Source organism: Amphiura filiformis, chromosome 6 (assembly GCF_039555335.1).
Source record: "Amphiura filiformis chromosome 6, Afil_fr2py, whole genome shotgun sequence".
Taxonomy (NCBI): domain Eukaryota; kingdom Metazoa; phylum Echinodermata; class Ophiuroidea; order Amphilepidida; family Amphiuridae; genus Amphiura; species Amphiura filiformis.
In genome coordinates, this window is record NC_092633.1 from 38,729,795 (window position 1) to 38,748,510 (window position 18,716).

The 18,716-nt window shown below is 37.8% G+C and overlaps 1 protein-coding gene across 2 annotated transcripts in view; it reads right to left on the bottom strand.

Annotated features, from left to right (window-relative positions):
- LOC140155397 (uncharacterized) overlaps positions 1-18,716 on the bottom strand; it is a 127,627-nt gene that overhangs the window by 6,349 nt on the left and 102,562 nt on the right. Inside the window, exon 5 of one of the 2 annotated variants that reach the window (XM_072178231.1) lies at positions 8,224-10,090. The exons of the other annotated variant lie outside the window; for it this stretch is intronic. Coding sequence (XP_072034332.1) covers positions 8,644-10,090 — 1,447 coding nt within the window. The 3' untranslated portion in view covers positions 8,224-8,643. Of the gene's footprint in view, positions 1-8,223; positions 10,091-18,716 lie in introns of those variants that run through there. 2 annotated transcript variants of the gene reach the window in all.

Here is an 18,716-nt window from a genome sequence, read left to right on the forward strand (position 1 = left end):
AAATTTAGTTTAGCTTACAAGCAATGCAAAACAATGGAAGTAAACTTTTGTACAATATCGTTGGCCTCAATTATGCCTTGCTCTTTGCGAGCTCACGTAAAATACCACTGGCAGCTACAATATTTTCTATAAATACAATCACAAATCGCTTTCAAATGTCCAGATTAAACCACACTTACATGTGACATTTACAAAGAATCCAAACTCAGGTTATATCATATAACTACACACTTTTGTTGTAATGAAAGGATTACCTACTACAGGACTAATATACATTAGGGACCGTTCACAAACACTTGTAACAGTGTACTTATGTTCGTTCGCTGCGTTTTACTACATGATCAGTTACTATATGGCCTACAGTATCTAGAAAGAGAGTAGGTCATTGGGTAGCTGAACCTAAAAAGGGGTAATTTCATTTCATTTCATTTCATTTCAATTTTATGGTTTTCATGGTATGAGCTGGTTTCCAAAAGGAGCGAACAAACTTCTAAGGGTAAATAAAAAATTGTTGTCTCAAAGCCGCGCGTTCCTTTTTCTTAGCGCGTACATTTGAGCTGAAACGGCAAATTCATTTTCATTCCCCCTTTTTGGGTCGTAAAATCATGAAATTCTGAGACAAATTTGAGAAAAAATTTACTTGATTTGATATTCGCATTATTTAGGTGTAAAATAATTTGTACCTCAATTGTGTAAATCAACCGCAATTTTATGCTATGTACGAAAATGACATCTTAATTTTAATTTAAATTTGAAAAAATCTTTAACCCCCCAAAAAAAACCCCAACAACAACACCGCATTCCGCATTAGTTTTTGGAACTGCCATGGGCTTTGAGACTTTTTTGTAGCCTAAACCTTGTCAAACATTTTTGAACATTTTTTGAGTAACAAAAATTCTTCTGACTAATAAAAAATTAGAGCTATTATTTTAAAGAACACATCGTTTGAAGATGGTAAGATAATATCATCGAATACCTTAACATAATCAGCAACTGTCAATCGCTCATACAATTCTATAGCTACGCAAACGTATTTACAAAAGGCCATAACAACTGGGAAGTCCTTTCCCAAATAGTAGAGACAGCAAAATGTCCTGTCATTAAAAAATAGGTTTCTAACATGTTTCGTTGTGTACCTGGACTCTTTTGTTTTAATATCCGACATCCAATAATCCATCATGGCCGCCAATATATGCAAATTAAGTAATTATTGTAGTTTTCGCTCTTATTCAACGCATGTGTCCTTGACACCATATATAAAGTGTCTAGCAGGATTAATAAGAAAAAGTGTTTTTGGTGCACATCATCCCTTAAGTATAAGTTGATTTTGTTTGTTTGTAAGTAAAGAGTAGAAACACAGTCCAAGGAACTATTCCCAACCCACCTTCACAAGAACAAACTAATGAAGTGCTCATCATAAGGGTGAAATAAGGCCACGAAGGTGACAGCGCTGGTGTTCTACCAATGAGTAACTTCTCTTTCTTCCTGATATCATTTATTCTCTCATTTCAACATTTTTATATATTAAGCCGGGTCGTAGAATAATTGCCTTTTTTACATTTAAGATGTTGCACACATGCACACACCCCAGTAGGCTCCGTCATGCAAGTTTGGAACCAAGCAACACTTACAAAAATTTAAAAAAAATCCGTTTATAAAATACGAAATGTTTGAATGGAGCCAATACTTATAAATCGGTATAATCATTTCCAGCCTCAACTGTTGCATTATTTCTAGTGTTCTGTGAACATGTTGAGGCCAAAGAATCACTAGGCGTTCCATCCAATGCAGAAGCAGCACTGGTTTTAAGAGACTTGCACTGAGCCATGTCACTAGTGTCTGGCGGTAAATTTGACTGAACGTTCTCTACAGATACTTCTGGTGTATAAGGGTGAGACGCAATTGATACATTGCCTCGGCCATGTTGCCTATGCGTTTGCAATGACGTCTTGGTTTGATGAATTTGTCCTTGTTCCGTCTGTTCATACGTTTTCAGAAGCTTTTCATCCTGAGAACTGATGGTTGAACTTCCTCCTGTAGATGATTTTATTCGCACCTTTTCATACATTTTCGGATCTCGTAGATTAATCTCATCAAATTCGAGAAATTTCTTGTCTTTCGACATATCAATACCATGAGCAGTTTTCTTGTGACATTTTAGACTTCCATTGTGAGTGAAGGCGGCACTGCACATATCACACTGGAATGGTTTCTCTCCTGTATGGGTTCTCACGTGACCTTTGAGATTATACTGTTGATTAAATCCTTTGCCGCAGAATTGACAGACATATGGCTTAGCAGTCATATGAATTTTATGGTGACGTTTTAATCCAGCTGTATTTTTGAATGATTTACCGCACACTTCACACACGTGAGGGCGATTTGTCGAGTGAAATTTCATGTGGGATGTTAACGCGTGACAGACCCAGCGATTGCCAGTTTTCTCTGCCTCATGTGTGCTCATGTGTTTGTGCCAGGAACCACGAACAGTAAAGATCTTTCCACACAAGTCACATACCTTGTTCACCACTTCTTTATGTTTACGGCGATGAGGTTCAATTTCAAATTCGTTGATGAGTTTGTCGCATATTTTACAGCGATACAGATTGGTGTAAAGCGTAGTATCACCGTGTACTGGCTTTATACCTGCGGTTTCTTGCGATTCTGTATGTATTTCGTAATGGATTTTGAAATCGCCAAATGATTCGCATATTATTGAGCACTGATTGCACTGATATAATGTTCTTGTTGTATGTCTGTATATTGGTTCACTTTTCTTTGGCCATCTGATTTTGACACGAGATTTTAGTTCCGATGTCAGATCTTCCTTCTCTATTCTCATTTCATGACTACGTGTTAGGCCTGATGTCTTTGGATCTTCATTGTCTGTTCCCCTGCCATGACTAGGTGTTGGTCCCGATGTCTTTGAATCTTCGTTGTCTGTTCTTCTGTCATGACTAAGTGTTGGTTTTGATGTCTTTGGATCTTCGCTGTCTGTTCTCCTGTCATGACAAGGTAATGGTTCCGATGTCTTTGAATCTTCGTTGTCTGTTCTTATAACACTGAGTTGTAGCTCAGATGCCGTCGGATCTTCATTTCTGTTTTCATAAATAAAATTAAAAAAACAAAACAAAAACTGTCATGATGATATCGATTAAGGCAGGGATGCTGGCCGTAGTGATTTATTTTTGTTAATAACGTTTTCCATTGAAAGTCGCCATCCCCATGCCCTCCTAAAAGAACACCAGTGACAACGCACTGGGAGGAGTGCCCTGGAGTGGGAGTGGGAGTGGGGTATTATAGAAGGGATACAGTTTGAGAGAGCAAGGATAGATGGAGAGGAGATAGGGATGGGAGAATATGGAAACGGGAAGGGAGGGGAAACAGGAGGGGCAGGGAGAGAAGAATGAGGAGGGGAAAGAAATAATTGATGTTTCATTACGCTTTGTGTTGTAAAATGGAAATACAAAATTGACAAAGCTAATTCAGCCGTCATTAATTCATATACGTCTACTATCATAATAAGCTAGTCAAAGTATGAAATCACCACTAATTGCAACAGCATCCATTTAGTCACCATTCATTTTAGAGAAGCACACTTAATAACACACCAGAAGTCCCCCGTAGTGGATAGTACCTAATTTACATAAAATCAAAAATGGTCGCTTATGCAGTGGGTGCCATTACAAAGTTAAGCGGCCATTTTGTATTTATGCAAATTAAGCACTGGTCCACTTCTTGGATTTTCGGGGACTTCTGATGTGTTATTAAATATGATTCTCTGAAATGGTGATGAAATGGGTTCTGTTGCAATTAGTGGCGAGTTAAACCGCCTATTTTTCTTAATTTGACTAGTCTATAAGAATAACTAATTGAAGCAAGTTTAGAAATAAATTTAATGATAATGAGATTTGCGCTGGCTCCCCACACAATCCCCTGTTGATAGGACCATCGCCTGGCGAGAAATTGTCTTGGAGTGTAACCAATAACCTACTTGACCAAACAAAACAGAGAAATTCTGCTGCAGTCGCTTACACATGTCCCGAGTTTAAGCGGCAACACGCTATTGGCGCAGTTACCAATCAGACGTTCGCGTTGAAGTAAAACAGAGTAAGAAATCCAATCGATATACGTGAAGTTGAAGTAAATTTTCAAAGTTTATTTTGCAAACTGTATAACCAGAGTTTATTGCAAGTGTTCCCACATAATTTCGTAAGATAAGGTATTAGAGTACAATATAAAGAAGAAGTCCGGGAAGTATTTAAACTTGTTCATAACACCAATATTTCTTTAGACAGTTTGTGAGATGACACTTCCTAGTTTCATACAACTCCTAGAAATTATCTTTTACCCCATTTATTTTAGTATCATCGAATACTATCTTTTTTAAAAAAATGGCAGTTAATATCGAGATAAATCATTATAACTTCCTACGGTGGATCCGTTGGCCGAATAAAACTTCTGAATTGATTACATTACAACTCCAACAAAATCTAACAAAGCAAATCCACTGCTCATGCATGCATCCCACGTGATGGGATGACGCAACCAACCTACGCATGATTTCATTGGCCAGGCCAGCGTTACACCCGTGGTTATCGGTCGGCGATGTACACCTAACAGGTGGTAGCTCCACTACTGCCCACTTAATTCCATAAACAATTTTAACAACATCTCGAGGACTTTGCTGTTTAGACTTAAGCGCACAACCTAAAATTCCACAATTAACCTTCGCAGCCAGACAATAAGCAGTAAGTTCTTTGTCCAGGGGAATTTCATTTTTTCCACACTTAGAGTGTGTACTAAACCATCGCCAGGGTTCGCATATATAAACTTGTTGCAGCATTGACCGTTTGACTCCATCAGGGTGTTGGCCAGTATTCGAACAAGAAGAACAGTCAAGACAACATTATTCACTCTTTAAGTAAGTAAGGTAAAGGAGACGATCCTATATAAACAGTGATCGGAGTGCCCATCTCTCTTTCATGGGCGATTGGGCCAGACTCCTCCATCTAATATTGCTATAGGGGGATCGCTACACCTCCTCTACAGCGAGTCCGTTACCTTCCCAGCATTTAAGAATGCCGGTACCCATTTAAACACCTGGGTGGAGAGGAGTAATCGAGATAAAGTGCCTTACTCAAGGGCACAACACGATGGCGTCGCCGGGGCTCGAACCCGCAACCTTCCGATTGTGAGTCAGTGCCCGTTCCGCTAGGCCACCGTGCTCCCTATTCACTCTTTACTGTACCCTTATTTTGCCATATTTGAACTATGGTATACTTATCTAGGGAAATAGACAAAATTGTCAAGTTTCAAAAGTGGGCAATAAGGACAATTTCTAATAGTCATTACAGAAGTCACATTGCACCCATTTTTCAATAAAAATACAATGTTTTAAAGGGCATATTTATTGCAAAAACAAGTTTAACTCCATTCGCAGAGAATAATTATTACATTACAAGTAGGGATGCCCACTGTCAATACAGTTGCCACTAGAACGATTTTTCATTAACTGTGTGCGTACACTCACACACGTATTGTCTATGGAGAAATTGATCGATACAAGAAATCCCAGGCCTGTTAAATGGCGAACATACTTGTTTTGATCCAAATGTAGGCCTATTTCAGGGTGTTTCAAGAAATTCCTGATTCCACCAGAAAACATTAACCAAACTTTTTCCTGATTGGTCAGTAAATAGAGAGGACCTTCCTTCATGAAGAGATCAACTTTTTTTAAAGACAAATTTAATGAGATGAGAACTACAACATGTTGAAGTGACACCATTCCGTGCATCAGGTGTTCAAACGTAATTATCTCCGAATTTGTAGTGATTCAGACAAGCAAACTTACATAGTCATAAAATGTAACTATTTTGAAGACAAAATGTACAGGATGTTAAGAAATTAAAGAATGTTTAAGCCTGCCAAAACCCATCTCAAATTATGCAGTCCTGACCACCATGTCCATTTTAGATATGCTACATCATGGCGTCCATGCACACACAGTATATTGCTCAATGTAGTAAAGATAACATTTGAGTTGGAGCAAATTTCTCAAAATTGGTAGTGATTAATGTTACCAAACTTATATCATGATGAAATATAATCATTTTTGAAGATAAAATGTGCTGACATTAAAAGATTGAACAATGTTTAAGACTGCCGCTATTCATTTGAAAAAAGGCACTTATTGTTCAGCTCCTCTATGGAGATATTTTCCATGGCAGCCATCTATGATCATACTTGAGGTTCCACCAAACAAACCATGGGTTTTGAGGTCTTATATTTTTTGTTGTATATCAACAAAATCGATTAAATTTTCAGGATGATCTTATTTCATGTGGTTATAAGCAAATATCATGTTCCAGATAACGCTGGTTAATAAATACATTAAGAAAAAGCACCTTAAAATTGTACTTTCTGTTAGTATTCCATTTTGGACTTTTTAACATGTTCTAGCAGCCCTATATAAAAGCGTGACACTCGAAAGGTCATATCTCTGGAAAGAAACGTCCGATTGAAATTATTTAAACGCCAAAATGTTTCTTTCATCAATTCCCAGCCAACAAGTAAAGTCTGAATCAATTTAAAAGTAATTCAATTTTTAGTGGACATGCCTATTACAAGTTGACACGCGTTGTAATTTTTTTATTCGTATTTCTCCTGAAAAAAAAGACAAATTTGTGTTAGTAAAATGCTGGCTCGTACGGCCCTTTTCAGAGTTCGAAGCAAAATTGATTTCCAATGCAGCAGACTGATGACGTACATTATATGAATAGTAGTATCCTCCGCAGCCAGTTTGGTTACGCGTAACCAAACTGGCTGCGTAATATGTTCACGAGCAGTACAAACACATGAGCTCTCGGAGATTTTAAAATATTTTTTGTTTGTTTTTGTTTTCACTCTTATAGGGGAAGGCTTTTTACAAACCTCTTTGGCCTTACATCCTTCTCCTCCATAACATGTCTTGTTAATTGTTGTAATTAAGTTGTTTTACTGAATTTGATGTATTTTGTTAATTTAATATTGTGTGATTTTGATATATGTAATTTTGTATTTATTTGATATGGAAATAAAAATGTTGAATGAATGACTGAATGAAACACAGCAACAATATGTTTTAATTCTTTTAATATAACATTGTTTAAATTTTAGCTTACAAGCAATGCAAAACAATGGAAGTGAACTTTTGTATAATATCGTTGGCCTCAATTATGCCTTGCTTTTTGCGAGCACACGTAAAATAACACTAACAGCTACAAAATTTTCTTTAAAATAAAAAAAAAGAACACTGTACAATCACAAATTACTTTCAAATGTCCAGATGTAACCACACTGAAATGTGACATTTACAAAGAATCCAAACTCAGGTTATATCATATAGCTATAAACTTTCGTTGTAATGAAAAGATTACATATTACAGGACTAATATACATTAGGGACCGTTCACAAACACTTGTAAGGGGGGGGAGATGCAAAGGGGAGGCTGATCGTAGAACATGAGTTTACATTATTTTCTATGGGTTGGCGTACATTTTTCATGGGGGGTGAAAATAATGCGATGTGAACGGTCCCTTAATACAACATTATTGTTTCAATTCTGTGGACATTATATTTACAAATACACCCCAAAATGGATCAGCACATGATAAGTGATTAAATCAGTGCGCAAATCCAGAACTGCCCGGGTTTCAATTTTACTTACGTTCATTCGCTGCATTTTATTACATATAAATTACTATACGGGTATTTAGAAAGAGAGTGCGTCATTGTGCAGCCGAACCTAAAGGGGTAATCGATGGTTTTCACGGTATTAGCTGGTTTCTCCGGGACATGTTTCCGAAAGGGGCGAGCAAACTTCTTCTTAGCGCGTCCATGCTGAAACGGCAAATTCATTTTTATTTGCCCCCATTTTTTTGTCGTAAAATCATGAAATTCTGAGACAAATTTTGAAGAAAAATTACTTGATGTGATACTCGCATTATTCAGGTTTAAAGCAATTTGTACTTCAATTGTATAAATCAAACGCAATTTTATGTTATGTACTTGTGAACACTTCAAAATGACATTTTAATTTGAAAAAATCTTTAAAAAAAACCCACCCAAAACGCATTCCGCATTCGTTTTTGAAACTACCATTGGCTTTGAGACATAACAATGTTTTTGTAGCCTAAACATTTTTGAACATTTTCTGAGTAACACAAATTCTTCTGAATAATAAAAAAAATTACAGCTATTTTTTAAAGGACGCATCTTTTGAAGACAGTAAGATAATATCATCGAGTACCTTAACATAATCAGCAACTGTCAAGCGTTCATTCAATTCTATAACTACGCAAACGTCCCACAAAAGAGCATAACGACTGTGAAGTCCTAATGGATGAAGGACACAAACAAGTAGTCTCCCAAAATAGCAGAGACAGCTAAACGTCGTGACATTACCATCTACAAGGACAAAGAGAGTAATTTTCATTAAAAAAATTAAGCCGGGTCGTAATATAATTGTCTATTTACATTTGAGATGTTGCACACATCCACACACCCCAGTAGGCTCCGTCATGTAAGTGTGGAACCAAACAACACTTACAAAAATAAAAAATCCGTTTATGAAATACGAAATGTTTGAATGGAGCCAATACTTATAAATCGGTATAAACATTTCTAGCCTCAACTGTTGCATGATTTCCAGTGTTCTGTGAACAGGTTGAGGCCAAAGAATCGCTGGGCGTTCCATCCAATGCAGAAGCAGCACTGGTTTTAAGAGACTTGCACTGAGCCATGTCACTAGTGTCTGGCGCCAAATTTGACTGAACGTTCACTATAGATGCTGGTGTATAAGGGTGAGACGCAATCATGTCAATTGATACATTGCCTTGGCCATGTTCCCTATGTGTTTGAAATGACGTATTGGTTCGATGAATTTGTCCTTGATCCGTCTGTTCATACGTTTTCATAAACTTTTCATCCTGAGAACTGATGGCAGAAGTTCCTCCTGTAGATGATTTTATTCGCACCCTTTCATACATTTTTGGATCACGTAGATTAATCTCATCTAATTCGATAAATTTCTTGTCTTTTGTCATATCAATACCATGAGCAGTTTTCTTGTGACATTTTAAACTTCCATTGTGAGTAAAGGCGGCACTGCACATATCACACTGAAATGGTTTCTCTCCTGTATGCATTCTCACGTGACCTTTGAGATTATACTGTTGAGTAAATCCTTTGCCGCATAATTGACAGACATATGGCTTTGCAGTCACATGAATTCTATGGTGACGTTTCAAGCCATATGCATCTTTGAACGATTTACCGCACACTTCACACACGTGAGGGCGCTTTGTGGAGTGATATTTCATGTGGGATGTTAACGCGTTGCGTAAATGGTAATTTTTGCCACATATTTTACAGACCCATCGATTGCCAGTTTTCTCTGCCTCATGTGTTCTCAAGTGTTTGTGCCAGGATCCACGAACAGTAAAGAACTTTCCACACAAGTCACATACCTTGTTCACCACTTCTTTATGTTTACGGCGATGAGGTTCAATTTCAAATTTATTGACGAGTTTATCGCATATTTTACAGCGATACAGATTGGTGTAGAGCGTCGTATCACCGCGCACTGGCTTTATACCTGCGTTTCCTTGCGCCAAGTCCACGTGTGTATCATAATGAATTTTGAAATCGGCAAGTGATTCGCATATTGTTGAGCACTGTTTGCACTGATATAAGGTTGTTGTTGTTCGTTTATACATTGGTTCACTTTTCTGTGGCCATGCACGACGAAACCTTTTTTTCGATGTCCGATCTTCGTTCACTATGCTACTGACATGACGAGGTTTGGGTTCCAATGTATTTGTATCTTCCTTCTCTCTTCTCCTGCCATGACTAGACAATAGTTCCGATGTCTTTGGATCTTCGTTGTCTTTTCCCCTGTCATGACTAGGTGTTGGTCCCGTCTGTGGATCTTCGCTGTCTGTTCTTCTGTCCTGACTAGGTGTTGGTCCTGATGTCGTTGGTTCTCCGCTGTCTGTTCTTATAACACTGGGTTTGGGTTGTAGCTCAGCTGCCGTCCGATCTTCATTTCTGTTTTCATAAATAAAATCAAAAGACAAAACAAAAACTGTCATGATGCTATCGATTAGAGCAGGAATGCTGGCCGAGGTGATTTATTTTGTCAATAAGGTATTCCATTGAAAGTCGCTTCCCCATGCCCTCCTAAATGAAAACCAGTGACAACGCCACTGTGGAGATAGAAATGGAAGTGCCCTGGAGTGGGAGTGGGGGTATTTTAGGAGGAGATAAAGTTTGAGAGAGCAAGCATAGATGGAGGGGAGAGGGAGGGGAGAATATGGAGGCGGGAAGGGGGAGGGGAAAAGAAAAAATTGGTGTTTCATTACGCTTTGTGTTGTAAAATGGAAATATGATATTGATAAAGCTAACGTTGACTTTAATAACTCAGCCTTCATTAAATCATATACGCCTACTATCATGGGCTAGTCAAAGTATGACATCACCCACCACTAAATGCAACACAATCCATTTAACCACCATTCATTTCAGAAACTTAATAACACATCAGAAATCCACGAAAATCCCCGTAGTGGAACAGTCCCTAATTTGCATAAATCCAAAATGACCGCTAATGCAGCGGGTGCATTTTTCAAAGTTGGCCGAATCTTGACAAAAACCATACCAATGTATAACTCTTGTCAAAAAGTATAGTTTGACCTATATCAGATGGTTTATTACACACCAACAATGATCAAAATCATTGAGGCCTCTCTATGTTACCCTTGACCTATTGTGTAACGTTACCCATGTAACAAAACATCCAAAACAATGCAACGTTTCTCAAATTGATTAATTGTTTCCAGTTGGATTAAAATTGAACAAATTTTCAATTGTACACGCCCGTATGATGAGATTAGCGCTGGCTCCCGACATAATCTCCTGTTGATAGGGTCATCGCCTGGGGAAGTCCATTCATGTTTATTCAAACGAAGCGCCCAAGGTAAAGACTTTGTCTTGAAGTGTGACCAATAACCTACTTGACCAAATAAAAGGGAGAAATTCTGCTTCAGTCGCTTATACATGCTATGCTTTTGATCGCCCATTGATACATATGTCCTAAGTTTAAGCGACAACACGCTATTGGCGCGGTTACCAATCATACGCTCATAAAACAGAGCAAGAAATTCAATCGATATAATTATGTGAAGTTGCCGTTGAAGTAAATTTACAAACTTAAAATCGCAAACTCTATTATTATCATTTGTGGTACGTACTGGTGATGAGTACAGGCCGCCTCTAGTGTTTGGTAGGGAATTCAAACATGTATCACAAGCCTGGTGGCTTGTGAAGTCATATCGCTTTGGTAATTATTCCTGTTACATCACTACCTCTATGGCGAATTATTATTCTAATCGCCCACTTTTGAACTTTTACATGTTTATCCAGAGTTTATTGCTATTTACTGGTTAAGTGTTCCCACATAATTCCGTAAGATAAGGTATGATAAGAGTACAATACAAAGAATGGAGTATACGTCCTAATACGTCCAGGAAGTATTTAAATTTGTTCATAACACCAATATTTCTTTGGACAGTTTGTGATATGACACTTCAAGTTCTAGTTTATTTGTTTTCATCTCAATTCACAACAAAATTATACAAATGGAAATTAAAGATAAGGAAAACATGATGAGATTACTTATAGAAACACAATAAGAACATGAAAAGTGAAGAGATGTGGATGCCGCAAAGACGCAGAGCGTGAAACTTGTGGCACCCAATCTGAACAAGATGGAATTTTATCTTACGCTACAAAATTAATATGTACAATGAATGTATCATGTGGCCGACATAAGAATAAATGAAAGTCAGACATTCGTCAGTGTCATACAACTCCTAATAATTATATATATGTTACCCCATCTACATAAGTATTATCGAATACTATTTTTTTTTTAATTTCTCGGTGTTGTTAATATCAAGCTAAATCATTATAACTGTATTCTGGACATTACAAATCCCACAAAATCTAACAAAGCAAATCCACTGCTCATGCATGTATCCCACGTGATGGGATGACGCAACCGCAATACGCACAAAATCGGAATCAACTGAAATTTTGGGAATAACCTTTTTTCATGGATATCAACTGCAAAATGTCATAAAAAGAGGATGCTAGGATCACGAAATGATTTTCGCTTATTTTGAAACAAGCCAAAATAAACATTAAAAGAAAACATTATGATGTATAATATCAAAGGAAGGAAGGTTTTATTACAAACTCTAATGGTGACCCGCAGGTCAAATTGCTAGAATTGTACATTAAACACACCTAAACAGACACAATGCAATTTGCAGGCAGCAGCTTAATCAGCGCCAAAATTGCAACATTGAAACAAACAACTATACAAACATCCAACCAAACCCAATCCCATCCCCCAGTAGGCAATGAGAACAAAGTGCCTTGCCCAAGGACACAACACGTTGGCACGAGCGGGGTTCGAACTCGCAACCTATGGATTATGAGTAGGGCGCCTTATCCACTCGGCCACACGTGCTTCCAACTATACGTTGTTCTTTGGTAACTTTTGTGACGTTAACAGCGACAATATTCTGTTTAATAAAATTAACTGCAGTTATTTATTTTCAATGATCAAAAGTAAGCCTGCAATACGTACACAGAATCAACAGCAACACATATTTTATGTTATCGAGCGCCGACATACAATTAGGGAATCAATCATAATGTTTCACCGTTGTTTATCACCGATTAACAACGATGCGTACGCGTCGTCCGCGTGGTTTACATCGCCTGAGCGAAGTAAACCATGCAGACGCGCTGGACGCGAGTTGTTAATCGGTGATGAACAACGGTGAAACATGATTGAATCCCTTTCAACAATGAAAACAAGCTAAATATCGCCTAATTCTCATGATGCCTCTATTCGGAATATCCGTTTGTTATTGCCACTCAACCTTAAAGGGGGTAACGCTATTGGTTTTGGATATGGATTGTCTTTAAAATTACATAATAATATCAAATATCGCCCCCTTTATGCTGCTTTGTAAAAAACGAGAGCATTTTCAGCGTAAATGTGAATAAATAGTCAAATTTGCAATCCAATAACTTGGTATACGTGAATTGCATTCTGGGCAGGCAAGCAACAACAACAATTCCCGTTCGTATGACGAATGCTGACATGCTGTACAATGCCCGGCCCGTATTGAACGGAAAATATTTGTTGTTTTTTCGTACTGTTTCAGAAAAAAAGGAAACAAAATATATTTCCCCTTGCAATATGTACATTTCAAATGAATATAAAAAGGTTTGGGTTAAAAATGGAGAGGAAAAAAATCTTCCGATACCGGATTTTGAACCGGGTACCTCACGGGTGAAGCATGATGCGCTAACTAATTGAGCTATTCGGCCCACTACGTCCGACGTGGAAGTTTTATAAATATATACGGCGCACCGTCTCCTCAGCAGTTAGTGTGGTTCGCTTTTTTCACAGAATGTGTATGACGCGAAACCAAAGTAGCTGTTGAGGAGACTCATGATCTCGCAATTCATTCCCTACCCAGAAATCCGAAGTAAGTTTTAGTATTTACAAACTGGTAGCCTGTAAAAGCCGCTGTGTTTCATGATTTCTCCGGAAATACATCAACTTGGAGCGTCAAATTTCAGGATAGTAATGAGAAAAATAGTATCTATCATGTGATACCAAAACCTCATCAACAATGAAAAAATTCGGGGGGATGATGCTGTCGATCGGGTTACGGACCTTTAACATCGGTGATTTCTATGTTGATAGCCTATCAGCAAGGGAGAGGGAAAGAAACTATCATCGGACACCTTACCATTATCAGCAACTATCAATCGTTCATCCAATTCTATAACTAACTACGCATGAGTATATTGTTTCATTTAGTCCTCATTTCAACTGTTTCTGTTAAGTCTTACCAGATGAAGATATTTTAGACGGATCGCAATGTAATTGGCTTTTTTACATTTCAGATGTTGCACACATCCACACACTCAAGCTCCGTCATGTAAGTTTGGAACCTAACAACAAATACAAAAATCCGAAATCTTGTTTATGAAATACGAAATGTTTGAAATGAGCAAAAGTCTATAAATCGGTATAAACATTTCCTGCATCAACTGTTGCATGATTTCCAGTGTTCTGTGAACAGGTTGAGGTTAAATCGCTGGGAGTTCCATCCAATGCAGAAGCAGTACTGGTTGTAAGCATGGAAGCCATGTCACTAGTAGACTGCACGTTCTCTACAGATCCCGGTGTATAAGAGTGAGACGCAGTTGATACATTGCCTTGGCCATGTTGCCTATGTGTTTGCAATGACGCATTTGTTCGATGAATTTGTCCTTGATCCCTCTTTTCATACGTTTCCAGAAATTTTTCATCCTGAGAACTGATGCTAGATGTTCCTTCTGTAGATGATTTTATCCGCACTTTTCATACATTTTTGGATCACGTATATTAATCTCATCAAATTCGAGACATTTCCTGTCTTTCGACATGTCAATACCATGAGCAGTTTTCTTGTGACATTTTAAACTTCCATTGTGAGTGAAGGCGGCGCTGCACATATCACATTGAAATGGTTTCTCTCCTGTGTGCATTCTCTCGTGGCCTCTTTTATTTTGCTGTTGAGTAAATCCTTTGCCGCAGAATTGACACGCATATGGCTTAGTAGTCATATGAATTTGATGGTGACGTCTTAAAGCATTTGCAATTTTGAATGATTTGCCGCACACTTCACACACGTGAGGGCGCTCTGTGGAGTGATATTTCATGTGGGATGTTAACGAGTGACGTAAGTGGAAAGTTTTACCACATATTTTACAGACCCATCGATTGCCAGTTTTCTCTGCCTCATGTGTTCTCAAGTGTTTGTGCCAGGAACCACGAACAGTAAAGAACTTTCCACACAAGTCACATACCTTGTTCACCACTTCTTTATGTTTACGGCGATGAGGTTCAATTTCAGATTTGTTGACGAGTTTGTCGCATATGGTACAGCGAAACAGATTAGTGTAAAGCGTAGTATCACCGTGCTTTATACATGCGTTCTCTTGCGATTCCACGTGTGTTTTATAATGGGTTTTGAACTTGCGAAATGTTTCACATATTGTTGAGCACTGTTTGCATTGATATAAGGTGTTTATTATTAGTCTCTTGGTTGGTTCACTATCTTTTGGCCACCTGACACGACGAGGTTTTTGTTCCGAAGTCAGATCTTCCTTCTCTATTCTGCTGTCATGACTAGGTGTTGGTTCCGATGTCTTTGGATCTTCGCTGTCTGATCTCTTGTCATGACTAGGTGTTGGTTCCGATGACTTTGGAGCTTCGCTGTCTGTTCTCCTGTCATGACTACGTACTGGTTCCGATGTCTTTGGTTCTTCGTCGTCTGGTGTAATAACACTGGTTTGTAGCTCAGCTGTCGCCAGATCTTCAATTCTGTTTTCATATATAAAATTAAAGAACAGAACAAAAACTGTAGTTATGATATCGATTACAGCAGTTATACTTTCAAGACACAAAGTACAGAGAACAAGATCAGATCGGATCAAGCTGCAATTAAGTGGTGATGGCTGCAAATCCACCCGACCACGCCCTGGCGGAATCGACGCTTATAAACCGCGTTCTCTTGTTCCCAACAAACAACAGCAACAAGACACATTATTCGAATAAAAAGCAGACAGGTCGGACGGCGGTTCGGTTTTGAATACATCCCTTGAGAAACAGATGCTTGCTTTAGTCCCGTCAAGATGGCTTTGATAAAATACTTTAAAAGAACTTTTGCACGATACAAGGTGTCCGAAAGGCACACACAATTCTAAAATACTTGGCTTCAATACAAGATACAAAATACAAATATACTATGATTTATGTATATTTAGCCTGAATTTGCAACACTTTGTATTTTGTTCAAGATACTGAAGTTTGATGTCCGTGTTCTCTATATGAAGAGCTTTGTTTCAAAACCCCTTACATCCACTTTAGCAATTTTGAGAAAACATAAAAAAAAATCATCAAAAAAAGTACAGATATATGGAGGTTTGCAACAAAAGCAGCTTTTGGTGGGATGCTTGGGTTAAGATGATTATCCTGCCAAAAGCTGCTTTTGTTGCAAACCCTCTTATTATCAGTGATTTTTTTGATGATTTTTGATGTGTTCTCAAAATTGCTCAAGTAAAGGGGTTTGAAACAAAGCTCTTCATATCCGATCACATAGGATTTGGCGGGTCTGGCAGGTGAAAACGTATACAATGAAATTAAGGAAGATTAACTATTATATCATTTGTGAGTGAAAGTCATTATATTGTTCGTATGTGCTTTCGTTGACTGATTGAACTTGCTACAATTGCATTACATGTGCAAACTCATCAAATGGCAAGAGATGCAATGTGACATTATTGTATATTTGAATTTCTTTTGCATCTCCAACAGCCCTTTGCACAGCTCAAATCATGATGCGCCCATGCTAGCGCAGCATTATAATGTGCATGATTTTCAATATGATATTGACAAAGCACAGTGTCAACGCCCTGTATTATAAATATTTTTTTCATATCCCGCTCCATACTCCGTTGGTGATCAATATTCTATTGTTGACACAGATAAAGAAAGTTTACATATGCATTGTGATATACACATGCACGATCGAATATTCTATACAAGCAGCTGGATGGGCTAAATGTGTTCTTTTATACAATTGAATACATGATTACAAAAGCCACCTAAGTCCATGCGAAGTTATTTTGAGAGAAAAACCCGTGTATCATTTTAATTCCTTCAGTTAGATTTACCTGGTCAATATGGTAAGTTTTACGTGTAAATGAGTGGATTAACCTGTATTAGGTATGACGATTAGCATTTCAGGGACTTCGTGGGGTTCATTTTAAATTTTGGACTTTTTGAATCATATACAAAGCCAACAATGTTAGAATGAGATTACCACTAGTAAGATAATACAAAATAAAGCACACAGGTATGTATAATGTTGATAAGCATTCTGCCATGTAATATAAACCACACACTTTCCTTTATTAAACCCATTTTTGTTCAAAAGTCATTCTCTAGCAATGAATGTGTTACAAGTGGACTTTTATACATACTGGATTTCAATCAATGTGTTACAAGACTCAAATCATGGAATTGGGCGATTCTTTCATACATGCTATTTTTCACATGCCCAATAGACACAGAGAATGAATTTGAGTTGTTCTTTCATGCATATGACAGGCCTATGTATAGCAACAATTTCCCATGCTTAACTCAATTTGGCCAAAGTATGGACTTAGGTGGCTTTTGTATTCATATATTCAATTGTAATTCTCAAAATTAAATATATCATATTTTTACTTTGGATTTCAAAATTTTTACTTTTAAAATGCAGTAAAAGATATCCACAGCAAGCTGCAAGGCCCCGCTAATTAGTGTATTGCTTTCGAGTGAGTGTACTGGGAACAAAACAAAACCCTGGGTTTACCTGAAAACAAATCGATTTTCTTGTCATAGAAACATCATATGGGGTACTAGAGCATGCACAAATCGTAATAATGTGTAGAATATAGAAACTCTGTTGTATCTCATATGATAGTCATGGTATGCTTAGCCTGAGTCGCTCGGCCTATCTCGAACAAAATCGCGATGTGTAGCTGTTGAAAAACGAGAGGAATCGCTGTACTATCACGGCAATTTTTGACACGAAGATATAGGGATGATGACGATGTGCAAAGCTAACGTTGATTTAAGTAACTCAGCCTTCATTAAATCATATACGCCTACTATCATAGGCTAGTCAAAGTATGACAGCACCCACCACTAAATACAACAGATTCCATTTAACCACCATTCATTTCAGAAATTTAATAACACATCAGAAGTCCCCGAAAATCCCCGTAGTGGAACAGTGCCTAATTTGCATCAATCCAAAATGACCGCTAATACAGCGGGTGCATTTTTCAAAGTTGGCCGAATCTTGACAAAAACCATACCAATGTATAACTCTTGTCAAAAAGTATAGTTTGACCTATATCAGATGGTTTATTACACACCAAAAATGATCAAAATCATTGAGGCCTCCATGTTACCCTTGACCTATTGTGTAACGTTACCCATGTAACAAAACATCCAAAACAATGCAACGTTTCTCAAATTGATTAATTGTTTCCAATTTGAGACCAGTTGGATTAAAATTGAAACATTTTTCAATTGTACACGCCCATATGATGAGATTAGCGCTGGCTCCCGACATAATCTCCTGTTGATAGGGTCATCGCCTGGGGGAGTCCATTCATGTTTATTCAAACGAAGGGCCAGGCTTTGTCTTGAAGTGTGACCAATAACCTACTTGACCAAATGAAAGGGAGAAATTCTGCTTCAGTCGCTTACACATGCTATCCTTTTGATCGCCCATTGATACATATGTCCTAAGTTTAAGCGACAACACGCTATTGGCGCGGTTACCAATCATACGTTCATAAAACAGAGCAAGAAATCCAATCGATATAATTATGTGAAGTTGCCGTTGAAGTAAATTTCCAAACTTTATATCGCAAACTCTATTATTATCATTTGTGGTACGTACTGGTGATGAGTACAGGCCGCCTCTAATGTTTGGTAGGGAATTCAAACATGTATCACAAGCCTGGTGGCTTGTGAAGTCATATC